The 26,824-nt window shown below is 37.8% G+C and overlaps 1 protein-coding gene across 1 annotated transcript in view; it reads left to right on the top strand.

Annotated features, from left to right (window-relative positions):
- Window positions 1–26,618, top strand: part of LOC122639037 (TMV resistance protein N-like) — a 32,497-nt gene extending 5,879 nt beyond the window's left edge. The window contains exons 2-6 of the mRNA XM_043831877.1: window positions 11,265–12,384; window positions 24,437–24,724; window positions 24,815–25,238; window positions 25,375–25,529; window positions 25,965–26,618. Coding sequence (XP_043687812.1) covers window positions 11,265–12,384; window positions 24,437–24,724; window positions 24,815–25,238; window positions 25,375–25,529; window positions 25,965–26,618 — 2,641 coding nt within the window. The remainder of the gene's footprint in view (window positions 1–11,264; window positions 12,385–24,436; window positions 24,725–24,814; window positions 25,239–25,374; window positions 25,530–25,964) is intronic.
- The last annotated feature ends 206 nt before the right edge of the window (window positions 26,619–26,824 follow it).

Genomic DNA, 26,824 nt, shown 5'->3' with positions numbered 1-26,824 from the left:
CTTTAGAAATCCAACACTACTAAAAGGATGCATCTCAATTATATATGGATTACTTAAGTGAATGCGTATCAATGTAACTTAATTCAACTCAGCTCAAGTAACCCATTTGTTCAACTAAATGTGGCTAGCTACAACGATCTTGTTTGCGATTCTGAACTATGTAAGGCCACATTAGTTCTATATCAATAGTAATTAGGTATTTAATTTTTTAAAGTTTTTATGTAGTTTCTAAGGAGTTTTAGTGATGCACTGATCTGTTTCTTTAGGCAATCAATGGGTTCTCTTGTAAAGAATAGAGTTATTTCTGAAGTAACCTAGCAAGTTCATTCCATGGGTTTGAAGTTTGGGATTCATGTCAGGAGGGGAATAAGTGCACAGGCAGTCAATGTAAGGACACCAATCTTGGACATCACGTACAAGGGTCTTGTTCTTCCTCAGTACCATAATATGCCAATAACTTTCTTATTACCTTTTGGTATTAAATGATACCATACTCAAATAAAATGAAGTAAACAACTCTCTCACCAATGGCCTGATGTAGAAAAGTAATTATTAGAGAAAACCTGTTGCAAAAAGCCTGGAAAGGACTCCGTTGAAGCATCTTACAGGTGACTGTCCTTGAGCAGTGTTTCACCCCCTCTAGGCTCTAGCAATTCAACAAGTCCTTAATGCAAGTCCCAGACCCACACCCCTGGCTGCAACCAAAGTCAAGTTGATATGGATCCAATTAATCAAACATCAATAGGTAAGAAGACTTAACCAATCATGTGGTGCTTCAGTAGTTGGTAGCAATAGGATAAAGCCCTTATTTCTTGAACTCACCAAAAGAGAAAGGAAATTTTCAACTAATTAATGAACTTGGCATTTTGATTCTTGAATTCAATTGGAACTAACTGTTTGGACCTTCATTTGCATGTGTTCCTGTTACGAAGGTCCTTATGAGGAGTCTGGTAAATAATTTAGGGCTCATGATATAGGATGTGGAGACAGGACTTGTTCTTGGATGTCACATGGTTGATAGATTTTTGTAATTCAACCACGAGTCACTCACTTGCAAAATCAATAGACATGTGTTTATCAAAAAAAAAAAAAACCAACAAATCACTCTCAACTTATTTTGAAAATTTCGTTTTACCCTTGACTTAAATAATTTTTAGGAATAAGACAAGAACCAATAAAAAGAAGATTACAATTTCTAATTCACCATCTTGGTAACAACAAAATGCAACTTTGATTCAACCGAAAACCGGATCTACTCAAACCAGCCTAGAAATCCTAATCATCGTCCTGTGTACTGACTGAAAAATATTCAACCCAAGCATTGAAATTTTCAAGTGGGGTTGAGGGCATGTGGCCTATCCGGTCAAACTTAATTACATCCCCTACTTAATCACCTTTGTGGACAATTATATATTAAGAGTTAAAAATTAGTGGAAACAACTCAGAAAGTCAGTCAACATGCCACGGAAATGCCTTCATTTGTTCACCAATCAACAGGACGTACAGCTTGATGCGGTGATCAACGATTTTTAAAAGTCGTAGTGGTTGTGGAAATAAGAATAAATTGATCAATCCAAATCAATCGATTCAAAATTTATGTAACAAAAAAAAAAAAAATTAAAAAAAAAATGGTATAAAAAAATATGGAGGAAGTTTCTTGATCTTCGCCTGATGTTCAGGAAAGGTCCAAATACAGATTCCATACGAAACTGAATTTCCTATCATCTTTCAGCCACATTGTCACTGGACATTTTTTTTTTTTTATCAAAAACTAAAAAAAAAGAAGCCCCCATTCAAGTTACCATACATGCCGACGCGTAAACAAGATGCCCGTGACAACAAGATCCACAAGATTAACATGTATTGATTATTAGATATTTGAACCGGTGAGTATTAATTAATTAATCAGGGAGGTTAGATTTAGACCAAGTGGAGAGGTTGATCACAATCATTTAAGGATTAAAAATTAGAGGAAGCAACTCAGAACCAGGAATTGGTTTGCTGCCCTCACCAAGGCACTGACCGATGCACGTTACCGTCAGTCCTTGGCTGATTACTCCCTCTTCACCAAGTTCGGCAGCTCCAGTTATACCGTTGTTCTTGTTTACATGGATGATATCATCGTTGCGGGTGATGATGTAAATGCAATTTAGCACCTTAGCCGCTTTCTCCAATAACGCTTCCACGTCAAAGATTCAGGGCAACTTAAATACTTTCTCAGGATCGAGGTTGCACGACCCTCTACTGGTATATTCATCAACCAACATAAATATACCTTGGACATTCTTTCAAAATCGGTTTTGCTTACTGCCAAGCCAGTCACTTTTCCCATGGAACAACATCTTCGGCTTGATTCTGACACTGGTCCTCCTTCGGCCAATCTTACTATGTATTGTCGGCTCCGTCAATACGCTTAGTCAGTTTATGCAAGCGTCCCGTCAACCACATTTGGATGCCACGATGTTCGCCCTCCGTTAACTTAAGTCCACTCTGGAAAGTGCTTATTTTTCTCGGCCAAGAGTTCTCTCGACCTCATTGCCTTTTGTGATTCCGATTGGGCTAATTGCCCATCTACCCGTTGTTCCATCATTGAGTATGTCAATTTTCTGTTTTTTTTTTTTTTTTTTGGGGGGGGGTGGTAGTTGTTATCTTGGAAATCCAAAAAGCAGAGTACCGTTTCTCGATTATTGGCGAAGGCAAAGTATTATTTTATGGCCACAACGACTTGTGAACTTGTTTGGCTTCGCAGTCTCTTATGTTATCTGGTTGTGCTCCATTCAACCCCAATGTGTCTCTTTTGTGACATTCAGGCCACTCTCCACATCGCTGCCAATCCAATTTTCCACGAATGCACCAGACACATTGACATCGATTATCATGTTGTTCAGGAGTGTTTATTATCTAGTTGCATCACTACTACCCATGTTCCTTCACATATGCTGCTCATGGACATCTTCACAAAGCCGCTTGATCGTGACCTTTTTCATTCACTCTTTTCCAAGTTGGACGTTTGTGACCTTCACACTCCAACTTGTGAGGAAGTATTACGTGTCTTATTGGAGAAAGACTTGCCCTCTAGGTCTAGCAAATATGTTTCCTTAGTGATGAAGTTAAAGAATTCTGTTAAGGAGGAAATCAACCAGCTCATGAGAAGTTGGTCTTGACGCTGCCATTTTTGGTAGGCAGGGTTGATCGTGGGTGGATCCGTTGGAGACGCAGCGGCCACTGGTGTGAGATATTCAGAAGGGCATGGTGTTGTGCCTGTAACCATGCCATAGAGATCATATCCTCGTAGGAGTGGAATGAACTGAGATCGCCACAGCAGGTAGTTAGTGTCGCTCAGCTTAATAGCAATTGCATGGCTAAGGGAGGGAAACATAGGTAGAGTAGAAGGCCCTGTTCCAAGGCTGGGTAGGTTGCTGGTAGATCCCAAGGAGCCCTGGTCGGATGATACCATGTTGAAGTTAAAGAAGGAGATAGAGAAGATAAGAAGAAAGGAACACAGATTTTTAACGTGATTCGGTTTCTCAAAACCTACGTCCACGCAACTAATATTTTCACTGCTTTAATTCTTTACTAATCCTCTCTTTATATAGATGAAGAGGGTTAGGAAATATGGATTTACAAAGATAAGTACAAGGTTGTTGTATCGATCTACAACTTCTCTTAGTATGATCTTGGAGATTAGGAGAGTTAGGCGATGACTCAAACACTGTGGAGATATCCACAGTATCTTCGGTAATGCTTGGGCTGTTATCATATGTAACAGTTTGATCCTTGCTTATCTTCTTATCACATGCAACGACCTGGCTAGACTTTGATCTTGTGACTGTTGTAGATAAGGCTGAGTTGGATATAGGCTTATCGTTTACACTTAGTTAGATGAATTTGATTTGATTCAATCTTCTCTTCCTTTTCTTGGAATCACCATTTTATAAAACATACACATGTGATAATAAAATCATTCTATTCCAGCGAGTTCAACGCTGCTTCATCTTTGAGATTCAGAATTTATCATTAGCGAAATTGGGTGCAATCTCATCATTCATTTGGTCGCATATAGAATTCTTGGAAAAAGTACTTAGATCTCTTCAGATGGTCTTAGCTAGGTGGCAGTGGAACCTTGTGAATGGAGTCTTCAAACCCTCTTAGAAAATCTTGTACAATGAGCTAATGGTGTTTTTTGTGTTCCTTTTAAGTTTTTCAGTTCCGAGTAAATGAAGTCTTTCCCGTAAGTAGTACTCCTTTCAATGAACGTGGATCTCAATACTGTTAATAATATAGACAAGATCAAAATAGGAACAAGAGACTAAAATTTTGGTAAAGGCCACCTTATAAGCAGTTCCATGTCATCTATATCCACGTATATAAAGAAGAAATTTATGAAACTTAGGTAAATAAAATGAATATATGTTAAGGTTTTATTAATTTAAATTTGAAATATAAATATATGGGTTAAATTCTAACTTTATGACAAAATAAATTTAAAATAAGGAATATTAATTTAAGAGGAAGGACATTGGTGCAACAGTAAGGTTGCTCCATTGCGACCTAGCGGTTGTGGCGTTTGATTTAGTAAACAACCCTACTCTGCAAAAGGGGAGTAAGGTTGTGTACATTATGATTCTCCCTAAACTCTGTAGTGACAGGAGCCTTGTGCATTGGGTACGTTTTTTTTTAAAAGAACATTAATTCACTCGAAAAGTAGAAGACATTTGGGATGGTAAACATTTTATGGATTGTTATTTAAATTACATGTTGGTTAAGAATTCTCAGAATACCAAATGATACACTATTATTGGAGAATGTTTTTGAATCAATATACCAAATGAAACACTACTTTAGGTACCAAATAGTTTAACCTACGTAGTTGATGTGAAGGACTATAATGTGATTTCATCCAATACCAAACGAAATTACAAATCTGAGACCTATTTTGCAACTTTTAAGATAAGAATCCACGTACAAGACGAATCAAGATACATTGGGCTATATAAAATACTAAATAGTGTATGCTACGATACATGGGGAAGGGGTTTAATTATGCACGATTGCCTTTGGCAACCGGACGATTCATAAAACAGGGGGTAGTTTTGGTTTTTCAAGCAGATGATTGTTCCCATCCAATGGTTTTGTGCACAACCATTCATTAATGTTGGTTACAACAAGATTGTAACCTTCTTTTCCTACATTTTTAGTATAAATCATGCCATTTCTTATGGACAAAGACAACTATTGAAAAATGACATAATACCAAGTCACTTTCAACTTAGATTATATCATTGGGGTTTGATTATATCGAAGTGGAATCTGAAAACAACTTGCACCAGAATCCTAGAATGCATCCCGTTGGGGTTGGATTATATCGAAGTGGAATCTGATAGGAACGAGGTGATCTCCTACATTCAGAACCTTTCAAAAGTCCCTCTGCTATGTGTGCAGTCAATCATCTCAGATATCCATTTTCTCATACATCATTTGCTTTTTTGTAACTCTTGTTTTATTCATAGGAAATCAAACAATGTAGCTGTAGTTGATTCCCTAGTCTCGACAGCCTTGTTTTTGTACTATACGATAGTCTGACCTACTTCCATTCTATAGTTGATAGATTTTTGTAATTCAACCATGAATCATTCACTTGCAAAATCAATAGGCATGTGTTTACCCCAAAAAAAAAAAAAAAAAAACATTGAAATTTTCAAGTGGGCTTGAGGGAATGTGGCCTATCCGGTCAAACTTAATTACATCCCCTACTTAGTCACCTTTGTGGACAGTTATATATTAAGAGTTAAAATTAGTGGAAACAACTCAGAAAGTTAGTCAAGGCACCGCTTGATAACCTTCCCAGAAATAGTTTTTGGTGTTTTTTTATTCTAAGAATCACAAAAACACCCAAAAAGTGCTTGATAAATACTATTCTCTAAAAATTGTTCTCTAGTAGATAAATTGAAATTTATGCATATCGGAAGACTCTTGACAGAACATGTAGAACATGTAAAACATGTTCTGTCATTGCTGAACACAACTTTAAACAATTGTTCCCGATAAATCGATCGACCCCAAACCCCCCAAACCTAAACACTCTTTCACTGCTTTCACTGTCTCGCTCTCTCACTCTCTCGCTCGTTCGCGGTGGATCTCTGGTTTCACTCTCTCGCTCTCTCGCTGTGTCGCTCTCTGGCTCGACGATCTGAAGGGAGACGTATCTCCGGCAACCTGCAACTCTCACAAGGTACCTCCTCATCTAACTCGCTCTATCTCGCTCACTCACTCTCTCTCTTCTCAACTCGCTCAATCTCTCTCTCCCTCTCTATCGCTCTCTCTGTGTCACTCTCTGTTCTAATTTTTTTTCTTTTTAATGTTCAAATTTGTTGTGCGTAGTTTGTTAATCTCTAGGGTTTTTACTTTCTGGTCGTTTGAAAGCTTCAATATTTTTTTCTAGGTTTGCAGTGATGAAAGTGTTTTTCTAGTGAGAATTATGGCTTCTTCTCAAAGCAATTTGCACTCTGAACCTGCGAAAATCGAGCAGATAATTATTGAGTTCTTTGCCAAGAGTCTGCACATTGTAATTGAGTCGACGTCTCCATGTGTGTCTTCCCGGAATTACAGCGGAGAACAGACCTTGTCATCTCCGTCGTCGTCCTTGTCTTCTTCATCGAGTGTCAGGTCGAGGGATAAATGGTTCAACTTAGCTCTTCGCGATTGCCCAGAGGCATTGGAGAACATTGATCTCTGGCGGCAGAGCAACCTCGAACCGATGGTGATTGATGTGATTCTGGTCCAGAGACAGACGGATTGGGATGCTCACCGCAGTTCTCCAAAACAAGATCTTGTGAGGAACCTCTCTGCGAAAGAGCGATTTTCGACGAATTGTTGGAATTCTGACTATCTGCAGGAGATGAAGAGTGAAAAGATTATAGAGAGATGGGTTGTGTAGTATGAGAGTCGAAGAAGTAGGGATTCTTCAAGCTCAAGGAGCAAGAGAACAGGCGATACCATTTCCCACTCGTTGTATAAGAAATCACTTACACTGTTAAGGTCTTTGTATCTGACCGTTAGGCTCTTACCTGCTTATAATCTTTTCAAAGACCTCAATTCCTCCGGCCAAATCCGCTCATTTAGCCTTGCACATAGTGTGTTTGAGAGACAAAGGTGGAGGGAGGAAGTTTGAGTGTAGGAGAGTGGTGGGTGTGTGTTTTAGGAGAGAAATTGGGCGAGCCAATGCCATTTTGGGGCTTATTTTGGAGTTGGGAGAAGCAGGCAAGAGGATAAGAAATTGCAAAGGGAGTCTCTTGGGAACAAATTTTCAGAACAGGTTTATCAAGCAGGTAAAAAACAATTTCTCAGCAAAGAAAATGAAAACAAATGTGGTGCAAAACAAAAAAATGTTTTGGTGTTTCGCATCACACTTCCAGAACAGAAACAACAGGTAAGGTTATCAAGCAGTGCCCAACATACCACGGAAATGCCTTTATTTGTTTACCAATCAACAGGACATATAGCTTGATGCGGTGATCAACGATTTTTAAAAGTCATAGTGGTTGCGGAAATGAGAATAAATTGATCAATCCAAATCAATCGATTCAAAAATGATACAACAACAAAAAAAAAAATTTTTAAAAATGGTGTAAAAAAATATGGAGGAAGTTTCTTGATCTTCGCCTCATGTTCAGGAAAAATTCAAATACAGATTCCATAGGTAGCTGAGGGCCCGTTTGGTAACACTTCTGTTCTGGGAGAATGTTCTTTTCATAGAAGTGCTCTTTTTCGATTCCTTGCTATGAGAATACTCTCGTAGAAAAGAAACAACGTTTGGTAAAACTGTTCCAGAAGTGCTCCACGAACAGAAAAAGAACAGAAACAGTGTTTGGCAAACATTTTACAAAATCACTTCTTTTGTACAAAAAAAATTACATAAATATCATTATGTTCATTATTAATCCATAATAATTATGATTATCAAACTCAACAGACTCAGTTTAAAGATTCAATTGAACTAATTTGGTTAACACCCCAATGGATTAGTCCTATTTTTACTCCAATCATATCTCATCCATCAAGTCCTCTCCTCCAATCACAGTGCAGTTGGTGGTGTGGCCTGGGAGTAGATCCCAGTCAAGTCTAGTGAAGAGTGAGGGTATTGGGTTGCTCGAAGCTGCAAAACCACCAACCAACCAACCATCTGTGCAATGTGTTTGAAACTTGAAACAATGGATTGGGAGCAGTGAAAGGGTACAACCCCACCATTCATTGATTAATGTCGTTCTTCACAAGTAGAGGGGCCTACCACCAATATAGCTACCATGAATATTGATGATGATGATGGAGGTGGCCCATGTGAAGTATGGAAGCAGTAAAAAGCCCAAAATATATTTATTAGACAAACACACAGGTTTTAGGGGGAATCTGGTCATGTGTGGATGAAAAGACAAAAAAAGGTAATAAAGAGAGTCTAATAGTTCACCTTGTAAGACAGTCCTCTGGATATAACTCACCTTGTCGTTCATATGACCATGAAAGAAGGATGTTTGTTGTCCATGGGAAAATGGATATATATGATGGGTAACCCATGAAGGATAGGCAGAATTTTATGGATAATCATCCTATTATAAAATACAGAAAAGAAGAAGAAGAAAATATGCAATCTTTGTATTGGAGATCGAAAAAAATTTACAGAGGATCTCAATCGAACAGAGGGGATTTGCAGGTTACCGCCTGCTGTTCGTTACACAGAGAGAGAAGGGGATCGTACCTACATTGTGAATGAATCGATGGAGGTGCCGAGAGAGGGAGACGAGCTCAGCTGTGGAGTTGCAGAGGGTTGGAGTTGCAGCGAGAGGGAGACGAGCTCAGCCGTGGAGTTGCAAAGGGTTGGAGTTGCAGCGAGAGGGAGACAAGCTCAGCCGTGGAGTTGCAGACGGTTGGACTTGCAGAGAGAGGGGGACCAGCTCAGCTGTGGAGTTGCAGAGGGTTTCAGGCGTGAGAGAAGGGTATAGCGTGAGAGAGAAAGGTTTTGCTTGAGAAAGTGGGTTTTGCGTTTTGTGTGAGAGAAGAGTTTTATCGGGAACACAATGCTATTTTTTCACTTTGTAATCTTTAAGTTGAGTTGAAGAATCAAAGAAGCTTCTAATTGGTGTTTCTCAATTCCTGATCTTTTCATGTTTTTTGAACCGGTTGACTTCGTGAGAACACAAAATTGGTGCATGTGTGCCAAACGCATTTCTACTCTATATGCACTCCCGTAGAACAAAAGAACACCAGAAGCACTCTCCAGGAGTGTTACCAAACGGGATCTGAGTGCCCACTTGATAATCTTACGGGTGTTTCTGTTTTGGTTTTGTGCTGAGAAATAGCAAAACAGTTTTTATCATTTTCTATTGAGAAATCGTTTTTTACCCGCTTGGTAAACCTGTTCTTGGAAACAATCAAAATCTTCTTTTTTTTATTTTTAAAATTAACAAAAGGATATGTTTGGCACATTTTTTCAATTTTACAAAAGAGCATAGTGAACGAATATAGAATGTTTTATCGAGCACAATTTTTCCAATTTTCAGCCAAAAAACGACAGAACATGTTTTGTCAAAAGTCTTCCAAGGAGCATAAATTTAGATATACGTTTTCAAAAACAGTCACAAAAAACACTTCGTTATCAAGTGATTTTTAGGTGTTTTGTTTCAAAAAACAGTCACAAAAAATACTTCGTTATCAAGCGATTTTTAGATGTTTTTTCGTTCTGAGAACTGTTTCTCGTAGAGTTATCAAGTGGGCTCTGAATTTCCTATCATGTTTCAGCCACATTGTCACGGACATATTTTTTTTATCAAAAAAAAACCCCACCCTTCAAGCTACCATACATGTCCATGCCCACTAACGTAAGCAAGATGCCCGTGACAACATGGTCCACAAGATTAACACGTATTGACAATTAGATATTCGAACCGGTGAGTATTAATTAATTAATTAATTAATCAGGTAGGTTAGTTTAGACCAGGTGGAGAGGTTGATCACAATTATTTAAGGATAGCAAGATGCCCGTGACAACATGGTCCACAAGATTAACACGTATTGACAATTAGATATTCGAACCGGTGAGTATTAATTAATTAATTAATTAATCAGGTAGGTTAGTTTAGACCAGGTGGAGAGGTTGATCACAATTATTTAAGGATAGCAAGATGCCCGTGACAACATGGTCCACAAGATTAACACGTATTGACAATTAGATATTCGAACCGGTGAGTATTAATTAATTAATTAATTAATCAGGTAGGTTAGTTTAGACCAGGTGGAGAGGTTGATCACAATTATTTAAGGATTAAAAATGAGAGGAAGCAACTCAGAACGAAAAACTAATATGATTTTGTGGATGGCAATTGATTAGTCTGTCCAATTAATACTTCTTAATAAAAACTAATTTGTAAACCAAGATAGTTTCTTGAGAGGATAGAGAGCTCTTTGAACATCATCTTATCTTCTCTACAACTTCAACTTCAACTTCATCTTCATGGCCGCACTAGATTTGGCTTCCTTCTCTTCCTCCTCCTCCTCTGCTGCCTTCACAAGTACTGGATCTTCAAGTTACGATGTGTTTCTCAACTTTAGGGGCGAAGATACTCGCAATAATTTCGTTGGTTTCCTGAACAAAATTCTGAAAGACAGAGGAATCAATGTTTTTCTTGATAGTGAAAAATTGTGGACTGGAGAAGCAATTGGCCCAGCCCTCCATAAAGCGATTGAAGGTTCTAAAATCTCGATCCCTGTCTTCTCTAAAGGTTATGTGGATAGCAAATGGTGCCTGCAGGAACTTGCTCACATACTTCAATGCCAAACATCCAACAATCAAACTGTCCTCCCCATATTCTTCTACGTTGATCCATCGGATGTTCGGAATCAGACTGGAACTTTTGAAGAAGCATTTCGAAAGCATGAGAAGAATTTCGAATCCTCTACCATAGAGAGTTGGAGGAAAGCTTTGAGAGTGGTAGGGAATTTGAAAAGAGAAGTTCTCGATGAAACTAAGTAAGTCTCCATCCCACTCGTAGTCTCATTACCATATACATATTAGCCTAAATCAGAAGCCACCACACCCATACTTCGTATATAAGGTTGCATATTAATTTCCAATTTTTACTCATACCAATTTCTCATTTAGTGTTTACTGCTTTCTATTTCAAAAAAAAAAAACTATATTATCTTCTTTACTAGATATTTTCATCTTATTAGTTGCTGTGAATTTTATTTTTTTGATAAAAAAATTTTTGCAGGGATCAAGCAAAGATAGTTGAATTAGTTGTCAAAAGAGCTCTGGGTGAATTAGTCAGTAGCACACACTTGGCTGAATGTAAATACCGTATTGATATGGATTCCAAAGAAAAGGATCTATTGTCGTTATTAAATATTGGCTCCAATGATGTTCAATTCGTGGGAATCTGTGGTTTTGGTGGCATCGGGAAGACAACAATTGCCAAGGCTGTGTATAATCGCACCCTTTCAACCTTCAATAAGCATAGTTTTCTTTCAGACGTTAGAGAACATGCGACGCAATGCATGGGTCTACTGTCTTTGCAGAAGCGATTTCTTCACGATATCATCAATACAGACATTGACATAAGTGATCTTCATAGGGGGAAAAAACTGATAGAAGAAAGAGTCTGTAAAAAGAAGGTTCTGCTTGTTCTTGATGATGTGGATAGTAAAGAACAAATAGATGCTTTGGCTGGTGAGCTCAACTGGTTTGGTCAAGGAAGTAGGATAATAATTACAACCAGAGACGAACATATTTTGAACTTGGCTAAAGTTAATAGAGATAAAATATACAGGCCTCAATTGCTAGATCTTGACCATTCCCTTCAACTATTTAGTTGGCATGCGTTTCAAAACAACCAACCTCCTGAAGATTATATGGAACTCTCACGTGATGTGGCAGTCCATTCTAGAGGGTTGCCTTTAACTCTAGAGGTGTTTGGGTCTTACTTATCAGACCTAAGTGACAGAGAAGAGTGGGAGAGTACATTACAAAGTTTGAAAGAAATTCCTCCTAATGAAGTTCAGAGAAGGTTGAAGATAAGCTATGACAATTTAGAAAACCATTATCAAAAAGCCATATTTCTTGATGCTGCTTGCTTTTTCATTGAATGGAAGAAAGCAATTATAATTTCCATATGGGAAGCTCTTGGTTATAATCCTAAGGCAGCAATAAACAGACTAATTAAAAGATCTCTTCTACATTTTGAATATCGTTGGGATGGTGAATACCTGATGATGCATGATCACATTCGAGACATGGGAAGAGAAATCGTCTTAGAAGAAAGCCGTATGGATCCGGGTAAGCGTAGCAGGTTATGGTCTCATGGAGAAATCTTAGAAGTATTAGAAGGACAGATGGTAAGACCGACCTCTCTCTCTCTCTCTCTCTCTCTCTCTCTCTCTCTCTCTCTCTCTCTCTCTCTCTCTCTCTCTCTCTCTCTCTCTCTCTCTCTCTCTCTCTCTCTCTCTCTCTCTCTCTCTCTCTGACATTCTAACAAAATACATGGCAACTAAGCACAATAGAAACATGGTGCATTGAGTAACCCTTCCACATTTTAAAATGCACTCCAGTACCTTTATTGTGATGCTCCAATGAAATGGGATGCGCCCTTATAACTGCTCTTTTTTTTCCTTTTGGTTTTTTGTTATCTACTAATTTCCATTTACTTGATTTTTTTTTTTCTATTTTAGGGAACTGATATGATAAAAGGCGTGAGTCTCTCCGATGTCTCTGGGCCGCCTATTAATTTAACTAGTGAATCTTTTGAGATGATGCCCAATCTAAGATTTCTTAACATTAGTTCAGGAGAGCTTATGGGAGACTTTTCACGCTTTCCTTCTGCGTTAAGATGTTTTATGATAAGTTGCTCTCAAATTATATCACCTACCAATTTTTATCATAAGAGATTAGTTTATCTCGACCTATCATATAGCAAATTCAAACAAGTTTGGAATATCAGGCCTCAAGATGAGAATGAGGTATAGTATTTGACCTTTTCTTTTCTCATTTGGTTATTATTAAATTTTATGGATAGTAATATATGTATGTTTTCTCTCTGTTTGACAGCTGTTTAAAAATTTGAAAGTTCTCGATCTTAGTTATTGTGGAAATCTATCCAAGTCCCCAAACTTTTTATGGTTTCCTTTCTTGGAGCAATTAGATCTTAGAGAATGTGATTCCTTAGATGAGTTAGATGAGTCCATCGGGCAGTTGAGTCAACTCAAAAGTATTATTCTCGACTCATGCAACTCACTCAAAAAGTTGCCCGATGGTGTTGGACTATTAGAGAAGCTTGAGGTATTAGGTTTTAGTGATTGCATTGAACTAGTGAAGCTACCGAGATCAATGGGGGGAATGAGATGTTTGGATAGCATTGTCCTAAATGGAGTCAATATTACTAAATTTCATGATGATTTTTCAATGCCCCCGAATTTAGTGAAGCTGGAAATGTATTATCAGAGTCTGCTTCAATCCCTCCCAGTGGGTTTGTCACCCTTGAAAACCATGAAACAATTAAAGATTTATGAATGCGAGAAGTTGGAATGCCTCACAGCGCTTCCCTCAAGTTTAGTTGAACTTTGTTGTGAAAATTGTGATTCATTGGTACGACTACCAGATTTGTCAAAGCTGAAATTTTTGAAAACATTAAAGCTCTGGTATTGCAAAAAGCTGGAGGAGATTCCAGGCCTTGAGGGAACAGAATCGTTGGAAGAATTGGATGCGAGAGGATGCTATAACTTGACATGTAATAATCCGAGGATGAAGGTCCAGGTACTTCCGCGGTCTTGTTTTCCTCCTGTATTTAATTAACAGAATTAATGTTGTAAATTAGTTTTATTATTATTTGCAGGTAACACTTTCTCCCAACAGGTGGTGGTTAACGGAACATAATTATAGTTATTCTTTGTCTGCAAATAATAAGATCTATAATAATAATGGGTTTATTCTTTGCTTTGTCTTGGAACTCTTATCAATGGACCGTCTGAAATTGGAAGAGGGTTGTCTATTAAATATTACTGCTTCTATCCACCAAAAAGATAAAAAAATCTGGTGTCTTAATACGCTGAGAATAATGGATCTTGCGTATACTACTACTACTACTGATCGATGTATAACCTACACTCTTCATTTCAAAGGCTTTGATTGGTTTGGGATTCCGTTGCAAGGAAAAAATGCCATTGAGATTTTAGATATTCAAACAGACAGGGCCGAAGTGAAGTTCTGTGAGATCTTGTTCAAGAACAGGGAACCTAACCAACAACAAAAGCCTAATCAACATTTGAGTGCCTTAATTTATGAAGATGATGATGATGATGATGGTGGTGGTGGAGTAGTGACATTAAATTATTGTACCAACGAGCATGATTTCTTGAGTTGTTTAGCTTTCGACTCTGTTTCTGAAGTAGTGGGGGAAGAGGAAGAGACACTAGTGAGGCCCAGGAAGAGAGCTTGTCTTCAAGACAACGATGATGAGGCATCAGGTCATTCTCTTAGCCTGAGCTTAACATGCTGGCAGCGAGCAGCAGAGGTTGAAGGATCAAATTCTGTTCCTTTTAAAGAAAAAGAGGAGGAAGAGGGAGTGTTGTTGATGAGGGCTAATCGTAACTACAATGGAGCTTCTCTAGATGATGATGAAGACAACAACGAGGATACATCATTTCCATCCCTTAGCCTGGCTTTACTACCACCGTGTGTAGTACTGGGATTAAATGATGGGTTCAATCAGCAGACGCTAGGACTTCCATCACTTGTTCAGGAAAATACAGAACAAGAAGAAGAGATGAATAACACAGCAGTTGATTTCTTGAGTTGTTTAGGATTGGACTCTGTTTCTTATGCAATGGAGGAAGAGGGAGATGATGTTGAGGCCCAACGATGATGAAGCACCGGATGGTCCTTCTCTTAGTCTCTAACTATATATGGAGGGATTTCTTCTGGACAAGAATGATGAAACAGCTGTTGATTCTGGAGCTTTACTGATTGTTAAAGGTACAAACACCAATTCAAGCTGAATTCTGTAGAATTCATTTTATTTTTCCACATGCATTCTAATCGATCTATTAATTCAGGGTGGGTCTGAATGGAATCAACTTGGTTGTTAGGGTCTGTCTGCTTAATGTAATCTGATAGACCCTAACAAGCTAGCTAAGAGCAGGGAGAAGTGGGAAAATTATCTCAACAGTTTTGATCAATATTTGGTGACAAAATACCAATGTATGATGGGATGCATAAGTAAGTACTTGTTGCTATTGCTTCGTTTCTAGTCTAAAATGAGATGCGATATTTATTTGCTATAATCGTCTCATACTTGGAGTATTTTGTAGAGGCATTAAGTTTTAATTGAAAGATATGAAACTAGCAATGTAAAATATAAGGGTTATGTGTTTTACTTTCTGCAATAGATTTCTCTTGAACATTACCTAACCTTTATTTTATGTTTTTTAATTTTTCCTTTTCAGATTCTGAATCTAATACTATAAACCCAGAGAGGGGGATCATTGTTTTTGATATCTTCGCAATAAAGCATGACTGCATTTTTTCTGATGACTTGGAAGTAGATGAGATAAGAACTCTGTCAAAGGTGAATTGCAACAATCCTATTCTATTGCAATTGTTAGTTATATTCCAGTTGAGACTATTCTCATTTTAAGGAGACTGAATGAGTCTACTTATGAATTACAGATCCTGAGGGAGCTTGACCGCCCCATCGTGTATTCCATCTCTCCAGGAACCCATATGATGCCTGCCATGGCTAAGAATGTAAATAGTTTTGTGATCATGTATAGGATAACAGGAGATGATTGTGATAAGTGGGAAGACGTAGCAGCCCATTTTGATGTGTCAAGGTAAACTGTATTCTTCAAAGACAACTTATTGATCAGTAGGAGAGTTTTAGGTCCATGTTACTTGTGTGCAATGTTTGGTTTATAATGCACATATGAACTTCTGTAACAGGGACTTTGCTATTGCTGGCATGGTAGGAGCCAGTGGTTTGCAGGGGAAGTCATGGCCTGACTTAGATATGCTACCACTGGGGTGGCTTACTGATCCAAGTGAGTGACTTGGGTAGAAAGCTTTGGCTTATAACTTATGAAATTTGCAAGCACTCACAATTACAGTGGGAGGAATCAATGTAAACACATACACAGAGATTTAAGTGGAAACAAAGGACACAATCAAATTAAGTCATTAGGGAAACTCTGTTCTCACTTTATTTTTTTTCAGAAAAAAAAAAAGTTCTGGCCAAGGTCTGCTTTGCTATATGTGCAAATTCATATACAAGACTAGAGACTAAATAGTCTATGACCATGGAACAAAATTATTACAGCTTGCCTCGTTATATTTTCTTCAAGTGAAATTGGGGGATTATCTTAAAGACATCATGCACTATCTATTGCTACCTCTTCCCTTTACTTTCCCATTTTCTAATATTCTTGCCTCCAAAAAAACTTGCTTAATATTCATATTTAGCTTGAAAATTTTCATATATGCGTTTTCAAGGGAGATACCTTGATGAAACAACATCTAAAATTCAATTTATTTGGATATTTATTTTATATCAGGTTTCAAATAAGGGCCACATAGACTATCTAATCTCAATCCGGATAAGAAAAGAAGTCAGGTATGTAGGTGCGATTTGTAATGACTTATTTCATGACATCCTTTCAAGCATTACACCCTGGGTATCTAGTTTGGAATACCCAGACTGCTGCCTCCAGCTAGTATTTATAAGAAACTAGGGTTTAGGTCAGATGGGCTAATTACTAGATTGCCCCTCACAGCCTGAGTATTAATACAAGTAGGATTATATTAGAACATATGAAGGGATATTATATAAATACCTTTACAATCTCCTCCTATGTTCTACATATATCCACCACACATGTATAAAAATCATTGTTCAATCAGTAATTGAATCAATATAAATTGAATAAATTGAATATTAATAATCCAATAAATCAAATAAGCAATAAGTAAACTTCAAGAAATAAAACTAGGGTTTTAGATCAAAACTAAACCCAACAGTAAATCTGAAGTTCCACATGCAAGTGGCTAAACCAAAAGAAATAATCAAAGGAAAAAGTCTTTGCAATCTGTGTGACTTTACTCATCAAGTAAGTCATCGTCATCGAGATCCAGACTCAACTGTTCTCCTCCATCTTCGTCATTCTCTATAATTTGTCAAATATGAATTTCATAAGATAATATGAATTCAATCATTTGTACAATAGTATCTAGTTCAACAATAAGAACTTAGTATATTCTATATATGGTTGAAGGTAAATCAAAAAACAATAAGCATCATCATCAAGTTTCTTTATAAGAACTCGATCCTATATAGTCTCTATCATAAGGACCATACCATGTTTCCATTTGGAATACTGTGTTCGTCATATCAGTCATAGATTTATGTTGTATCATCAAATTTGGAATGGTACACCATACTATGAAAAACATGTCATCAAATTTGGAATGACATAAAGACTAGCACAATATCATTGAAATATATCAGACAATTTCCATATTCTTTTGTGGAATAACAAAGTAAGGAAACTTCACATGAAAATTTACTACACCATCAGATTTGAAATGGTTTCACAAACCCCCATACTTAGTAACTTAACTAAGTTATCTGAAACATGTAAACTGTCCCGAATGCTTACCAAGGCTAGATGCGATTCGAATAATTCAAAATAATACTGGGTTAGGTTAAGACCTGACTAAATGGTCTTTAACCCCATCTCCCCCGTAACTTAAAGCATTACACCCTGAGTATCTAGTTTGGAATACCCAGACCGATGCCTCCAGCTAGTATGTATAGGAAACTAGGGTTTAGGTCAGATGGGCTAATTACTAGATTGTCCTTCACAGTCTGAGTATTAATACAAGTAGGATTATATTAGAACATATGAAGGGATATTACATAAATACCCTTACATATGGAGTAGTAAACAAAACAATATCACAAGTAGTTGAGACTCATCCTTGTGTTTTATTTGCATTGAGCAGTAATTAGATTGGTTTAAACTTAACCTAATTTTAATAAAAGATTTGTTGTTGCTGACCACCCTTGCATATTATAATTATTTGTTCAAACCAAAAATAGAATCGATTTCAGCTTTTATGTCTGGTGCACTTTCAAGGGCCTTTTGGGAGAGACATAGGACAAGCTTACCTCACCCCTTCTTATGATTAGTATTGTATGACCCTTAATTGGTAAAGGTCAGGTACGGAATATGACAATCCTGGGTACCCATCCCACTCCCCTCCCCCCCCTCCCTCCCCCCGGTGGTATCCATCCTAGTAACCCCATGTATGTTTTATGGACAAGGTCACTTTTAGTTATATTGCAATATTTAAGAGTGTTATTAGTAAAACCTGCTTTGTTTTCATTTCAGATCATTTCCCCTTTTTTATGTTTTGGTGGAACCATTCTAAGTCATTTATGTAGTCAGCTTATTAGATCGAATCAGATTTGGGAGAGCTACAAAAGAAATTTGAGAAGCATTTGAGGCTTCATGGCCTCTGCTGTGTTGCAAGATGTGCACCGCACACCCCGCAGTATGGCAGAGGATTTTTACACAAGGTGGTGAAGAATGACAACCTGAGCATTCTAGTACTCACAAGCAATAATCGTTTTTTCTTTTTTCTTTTTTTTTTTTTGTTGTAGTACCTTTAATGGTTTAGATATTTGGTTTTCTTCCATTTTCTCATCATCATCATCGCTAATGTGAGAGAGAGAAAATTAGAAGAGATATATAAGAGCTTATAAGAGTGATTTGGATAGTCTTGATTTAGGGTTTAAACTTGAAACATTGAAGATGTCAAGTAACCAAAAAGGAAATGGTTTTTTACATCGTTCTACCAAACTTATCAATGAAAAATGGGGCATTCGTATGATTGAACCTGAGACTTGCACCATGAGAGCTAGAACCACACTAGAGCAATGCTCTTGGTCTGCGCATTGGACCTACTTGAAAAATATACAAACAACTTGCTTGCATCGAGGGAATTAAGCATGATCTCTTGTTTTCCAGATGGGTTTAAACCCCAACTGATTTGGGAAAAAAAACCAGAGGACAATTGATTTGGCGAAGATGAGGGCAATTTGGTAATTTTATTCTTTAATTTTGATGAAGATGAATTTTTATCAAAGGGGTATTTTGATCATTAGATTCCTGAAACAAACATCTAACGTCCCAAATTTAATGACCTTTGTAAGATCATTGACAATTATACTTTAAGAATTAAAAATTACAAAGGTTGGTCTCCCACGCTAAAAGAAACTGTAATTTCCAAAAAAAGTCTCTTAGCATAGTGGAACGTCGTGCTTAGTACCACCCTTCAAGCTGCCATAAATGTCCATGTGTGCCCACATGGTCCACAAGGTCAACATGTATTGATAATTAGATATTCAAACCGGTGAATATTAATTAATTAATTAATCAGACAGATTGGATTTAGACCAATTAAAGGAAGCAACTTAGAACCAAAAACTAATATATGATTTTGTGGATGGCAATTCATTAGTCTGTCCAATTAATACTTCCTAATAAAAACCAACTTATAAACCAAGAGAGTTTCCTGAGAGGATAGAAAGCTCTTTGAACATCATCTTTATCTTCTCAGCAACTACAACTTCCCACTTCATGGCGGCACTAGATTTGTCTTCCTCCTCTGCTGCATCCACAATTACTGGATCTTCTAGTTACGATGTGTTTCTCAATTTTAGGGGTGAAGATACTCGCAATAATTTCGTTGGTTTCCTAAACAAAATTCTGAAAGACAGAGGAATCAATGTTTTTCTTGATAGTAAAAAATTGTGGACTGGAGAAGCAATTTGCCCAGCCCTCCATAAAGCGATTGAAGGCTCTAAAATCTCGATCCCTGTCTTCTCTAAAGGTTATACGGATAGCAAATGGTGCCTGCAGGAACTTGCTCACATACTTCAATGCCAAACATCCAACAATCAAACTCTTCTCCCCATATTCTTCTACGTTGATCCATCGGATGTTCGGAATCAGACCGGAACTTTTGAAGAAGCATTTAGAAAGCATGAGAAGAATTTCGAATCCTCTACCATAGAGAGTTGGAGGAAAGCTTTGAGAGTGGTAGGGAATTTGAAAGGAGAAGTTCTCGACGAGACTAAGTAAGTCTCCATCCCACTCTTTCCCAACTCTTTCTTAGGGTAGTCTCATTATCATATACATATTAGCCTAAATCAAAAGCCACCACACACATACTTCGTACATAAGGTTGCATATTATTTTCCAATTTTTACTCATACCAATTTCTCATTTAGTGTTTATTTTTTACTGCTTTCTATTTCATGAAAAAAAGCAAACTTTAAATTTATATGTTATCTTCTTTACTAGACATTTTCATCTTATTAGTAGTTGTAATTTTATTTAATTTTGATAAATAAAAAAAAAAATTTGATTGCAGGGATCAAGCAAAGTTAGTTGAGTTAGTTGTCAAAAGGGCTCTGGGTGAATTGTGTTCAACAGTGATGGCCACTGAGAGGGGGGGGGGGTGAATCAGTGGACTATAAAAATATTTTCCTCCAACAGGTTCACTCTCAATTCACCTGTTGAGATCTTTAACACTCACCACAACCACCCACACAGTCTTCTCAGAAGGCAAACAGGCACACAACCACACTCTAACTAGCAATCCTGATACAGTCCCATACAACCACAATCACTGATACTGTTGCCAAGAGCTACTAAACAAAATGCTGCCAAGAGCTGCTATGTCAACTGTTGGAGATCCCTCACTCAAGCACACTGACTCAATCACAACTGGAGGATCTGAATACAAACCACAAAGTCGTATACACACCCCAGCCAGACTCAAAGGCTCTACCAGGTGTGTATACCCATCCTGCAGAAATGCACTTCTAACCAAAGCAAGCAAGCATCCACAACACAGAGAAATACGTGCTTCGGCAAGTTGCCTACATGCACGGAGTAATGGTCACTTGGACCTCAGCATCTACTCATCACTAATTTTTCTAGCATAAAACTGAGAGGCCGCACCCAATGCAGATGATGTTTTAGTCACACCTATGACTCAGGACATCTGACCTGCTTCTATCCCTAAGTATAGAGACAAGGGTGTTACCCCCAATGGTTTTCCAGCACCCACTGGTAACCAGCACTGTGTCCAGATGCAACTGGACAACTCAATAAGAACAATTGGGCTTATACAAATGCCCTACAATGAAATCCACATAGCATAGGTCTATGGCAGTATAACCTAGCTAGCATATGCAATGGAAATACAGTATATCAAACACAACAGGCAATAAAGTGTAGAAAATCTCACAACCATGCACTGTCTCTGATCACTGATGTCCGGTGATGGAGTCTGGCAACTTTGGTGGCTCACAGGAATCTTCAATTTCTCCCAATTTGATGGAGAACTGGAATCTTCAAGTGTGCTCTGTCACTGGAGTCCTGGAGTGGTTCCTGGCAGTGTGGGAAACCACTGTTTTCTTTCTTTTCTTTCTTTTCCTTTCTTTTCCTTCCCTTTCTTTTCTCTTATTTTCCTTTCCCTTTTCTTTTTCTTTTCTTTTCTTTTCCCTTTCCTTTCTTCTTTGTTTCCTCCACCGAATCTGAGATGGGGCTTGAGATGAGGCTTCAAACTTCTTTTTCTTCTCTTCTTCTTTCTTTCTTCCTTCCTTCCTTCCTTCTTCTTCCTTTCTCCTTCTTCTTTCTTCTTCCTTTTCTCTTTTCCCTCTTCCTTCTTGGCTACAACCACCTAAAGAAGTTCTGGTTCTATGATTTCAGAATATCAATGGCATCAAGGAAGGGCTGGAGACATGAGATAGAGAGGGAGACTCAAATCATAGATGCATACAACACCTCTTAGGGCTTAGGGCTGCAACCCCTTTTTTTTCTTCTTCCTTCCTTCTCTTTTTCTCTCCTTTTCCTTCTCCCTTTTTCTTCTATATTTCTCTCCACGATTCTGTAGCTTCTTTTTCACTTGGAGAAGAAGAAGAACCATTTCTCTCTTCTTTCTACAAAAGATCAAATAAAAGACTAAATAGCCCTTTTTAGATGGGCCAATGGAATTTACATAAAAAGAATCTTCAATCTCTTCGCTTAAGGTAGAGAGATTGGCACAGTTTCCAAAGTGCTTTTTCAAGAACCAATCAATAGCTTTTAAATGGAATCAAAGACTTTTTGAAAAGCTTTTTAACTCATCCATTCACAACCTTCACGTGGGAGAGTAATGATTTTCTTGTTTTGAAAATCTCTTCAACTTTGATAATTTCAAAAAGAGCCCCTCTAACCTCACTTATTTATGTCATCATAGACATTAATTAAATTTATTTACATTTAAACCCCTAAGACCAAAAAGTGATCTTAAGCTACTGGCCGAGAGCAAAATTTGAAATCCAATTTTCTAGATTTGCTTCTAATTTGCGCATCTAAACGGAAAAAATCATAATTCCCTCATTTGATGTCGGATTGACGAACCGTTTGAACCGATGGAAAGAGGACTCGACGAACTAAAATATCTATGTAGAATACTCCACCCAGTTCTGTCAATATACCCTCCAAAAATACCGACGAACACGTTGTTAGTGCGGAAACCTATAAAATCAACATTCTTAATGCACCTAGCCTTCACCCAAGGCTGTATAAGGCATCCAAACACTGCAATGAACAATCTCATGCTGCCACATAATCCCCGGATGCTCCAGTATCATTGCCAACATGCCACGACACTGTCAAATGACCAAAATGCCCCTGGATGACTCCCAAACACTATGGGACCTCTGTATACACGTCATACCCCGTAATGATATCACCGCCGTAGTGAACACTATAAGAACTACTGGGGATGGTGAGGACACAATCCAGTCACTGCCTGCACTGCCATAAGCATGTCTACTCAACTAGAATGTTGCTTGACTGGCCTGAGCGTTGTAACTGCACCAAGATGCATTGTGTTGACCACAACAACACACATGCACTGTGTTGACAACAATGACAACCAACACACAGTCACTGCCATCTGCACTGTGTGTCCAACAAATTGGTCAGTGGCACGCATTTGGCTGAGTGTGAATACCGTATTGATATCCAGTCCAGCGTAAATGATCTATTATCATTATTAAATATTGGCTCCAATGATGTTCAATTCATGGGGATCTGTGGTTTTGGTGGTATCGGGAAGACAACTATTGCCAAGGCTGTGTATAATCACACCCTTTCAACCTTCAATAGGCATAGTTTTCTTTCAGACGTTAGAGAACATGTGACGCAATGCATGGGTCTAGTGTCTTTGTAGAAGCGATTTCTTAAAGGTATCTTCAAAACAGATTTTGACATAGGTGATCTTCATAGCTAGGGGGAAAAAATTGATAGAAGAAAGAGTTTGTAAAGAAAAGGTTCTTCTTGTTCTTGATGATGTGGACAATAAAGAACAAATAGCTGCTTTGGCTGGTGGACTCAATTGGTTTGGTCAAGGAAGTAGGGTCATAATTACAACCAGAGACGAACAAATTCTGAATGTGGCAAAAGTTGATAAAGAGAAAATCTATTGGCCTCGAGTGCTAAATCATAAGCAATCTCTTCAACTCTTTAGTTTGCATGCCTTTCAAAACAACCAGCCTCCTGAAGATTATACGGAACTCTCACGTAATGTGGCATTTCATTCTGGAGAGTTGCCTTTAGTTCTAGAGGTGTTTGGATCTTATCTATCCGACCTAAGTGACAAAGACGAGTGGGAAAGTACATTACATGCTTTGAAAGAAATTCCTCCGAAAGAAGTCCAGAGAAGGTTGAAGACTAGCTACGATAATCTAGAGAACGATTATCAAAAAGCCATATTTCTTGATGCTTGTTGCTTTTTCATTGGATGGAAGAAAGAAGTTGTAATTTCCATATGGGAAGCTCTTGGCTATAATCCTAAGTCAGCAATACACATACTAATTAAAAGGTCCCTTTTAAAATTTGAAGATGATAAGTACGGTGATTGCTACTTGAAGATGCATGATCACATTCAAGACATGGGAAGAGGAATTGTCTTAGAAGAAAGTCGTATGGATCCAGGTAAGCATAGTAGGCTATGGTCTTATGGCAAAATCTTGGAAGTATTAGAAGGATATACGGTAAGACCTAAACGCATGCCTCTCTCTCTCTCTCTCTCTCATATATATATATATATATATATATATATATATATATATATAACAGAATACATGGCAACCAAGCACAATAAAAACATGGCACATTGAGTAACTCTTTCACATTTTAAAATGCACTCCACTACCTTTACTATGATGCTCCAAATGAAATGGGATGCGTCCTTATCATTGCTCTTTTTTTTCCTTTTGATTTTTTGTTATCCACTAATTTCCATTTACTTGAATTTTTTTTTCTCTCTCTATTTTAGGGAACTGATATGATAAAAAGCATGAGTCTCCCCCGTTTCTCTGGGCCGCCTATTAATTTAACTAGTGAATCTTTTGAGATGATGCCCAATCTAAGATTTCTTAACATTAGTTCAGCAGAGTTTATGGGAGACTTTTCACGCTTTCCTTCTGCATTAAGATGGCTTGCGACAAGCTGCTCTCAAATTTTTTCACCTACCAATTTTTATCATAAGAGATTAGTTTATCTCAACTTATCATGGAACAAATTCAAACAAGTTTGGAATATCAGGCCTCAAGATGAGAATAAGGTATAGTATTTAACTTTTTCTTTTCCCATTTGATTATTATTAAGTTTTATGGATAGAGTAATATATGTATGTTTTCTCTATGTTTGACAGCGGTTCCAAAATTTGAAAGTTCTCAATCTTAGTTGGTGTGAAAATTTATCCAAGTCCCCAGACTTTTCGTGGTTTCCTTACTTGGAGCAATTAAATCTTACAGGCTGTGATTCCTTGGATGAGTTAGATGAGTCCATCGGGAAGTTGAGTCAGCTCAAAAGTCTCATTCTCAATTCATGCTACTCACTCAAGAAGTTGCCCGATGGTGTTGGACTATTACAGAAACTTAAGGTATTAAATTTTGGATATTGCAGTAAACTAGTGAAGCTACCGAGATCAATGGGGGGAATGAGATGTTTGGATAGCATTAACCTATATAGAATCAATATTACTAAATTTCCTGATGTTTTTTTAATGCCCCCGAATCTCCCCGAATCTAGTGAAGCTGGAAATATATTATCAAAGTCTGCTTCAATCCCTCCCAGTGGATTTGTCACCCTTGAAAACCATGAAACAATTAAAGAATTATGACTGCGAGAAGTTGGAATGCCTCCCAGCACTTCCCTCAAGTTTAGTTGAACTTTGTTGTAAAAATTGTGATTCATTGGCACGACTACCAGATTTGTCAAAGCTGAAATTTTTGAAAACATTAAAGCTCTGGTATTGCAAAAAGCTGGAGGAGATTCCAGGCCTTGAGGGAACAGAATCGTTGGAAGAATTGGATGCGAGAGGATGCTATAACTTGACAAATAATACTCCGAGGATGAAGGTCCAGGTACTACCGCGTTCTTAGTTTTCCTCCTGTATTTAATTAACAGAATTAATGTTGTAAGTTAATTTAATTATTATTTGCAGGAAACATTTTTTCCCAACAGGTGGTGGTGGTGGTTAATGCAACATAATTATAGTTATTCTTTGTCTGCAAATGATAAGATCTATAATAATAATAATGGGTTTATTCTTTGCTTTGTCTTGGAACCCTTCTCAATGTACCGTCTGAAATTGGAAGAGGGTTGTCTATTAAGCATCAATGTCAATATTAGCGCTTCCATCCACCAAAAAGATAAAAAAATCATGTCTCATCATACACTGAGAATTAAGGATTTTGTGTATGAAGACATAATCTGCATTCATCGTTTCGAAGGCTTTGACTGGTTTGGGATTCCGTTGCAAGGAAAAGATTCCATTAAGATTTTAAATGTCCATACAGATAGCCAAAGTGAAATTCTGTGAGATCTTGTTCAAGAACAGGGAACCTGACCAACAACAAAAGCCTAATCAACATTCGAGTGCCTTCAATTATGTAGATGAGGATGGTGGAGTAGTAACATTAAATTATTGGCCCGCCGCTGCTGCTGCTGCTGTTGATGATGATGATGATGATTATGATTATGAGGCATCAGGTCCTTCTTTTAGTCTGAGCTTAACATGCTGGCCACCAGCAGCAGAAGTTGAAGGATCAAATTCTTTTCCTTTTAAAGAAAAAGCAGAGGAAGAGGGAATGTTGTTGATGAGGGCTAGATGTGACTACAATGGAGCTTCTCTAGATAATAATGAGGACGAGGAGGAGGAGGTATCATTTCCATCCCTTAGCCTGGCTTTAACATCACCATGTGTAGTACTGGAATTAAATGATGGGTTCAATCAGCAGATGCTACAACATCCATCATTTGTGCAGGAAAATACAGAAGAAGAGGATAGGAATAACACAGCAGTTGATTTCTTGAGTTGTTTAGGATTGGACTCTGTTTCTGATGCAATGGAGGAAGAGGGAGAGATGATGGTGAGGCCAAGCAAGAGAGCTCGTCTTCTTCTTAACAATGATGATGATGAGGCACTGGATGGTCCTTCTCTTAGCCTCTGAGACTATATATGGAGAGATTTCTTCTGGACAAGAATGATGAGACAGCTGTTGATTCCGGAGCTTTACTTTACTGATTGTTAAAGGTATCAATTAATTTTATTTTCGATCCACATGCATTATAATCTATTAATTCAGGGTGGGTCTGAATGGAATCAACTTGGTTGTTAGGGTCTTTCTGATTACATTAAGCAGACAGACCTAACAAG

The sequence above is a fragment of the Telopea speciosissima genome, chromosome 9, assembly GCF_018873765.1.
Source record: "Telopea speciosissima isolate NSW1024214 ecotype Mountain lineage chromosome 9, Tspe_v1, whole genome shotgun sequence".
Lineage (NCBI taxonomy): Eukaryota > Viridiplantae > Streptophyta > Magnoliopsida > Proteales > Proteaceae > Telopea > Telopea speciosissima.
The sequence above is the reverse complement of the archived record's forward strand: the minus strand, read 5'-3'. Positions and strand labels throughout refer to the sequence as shown.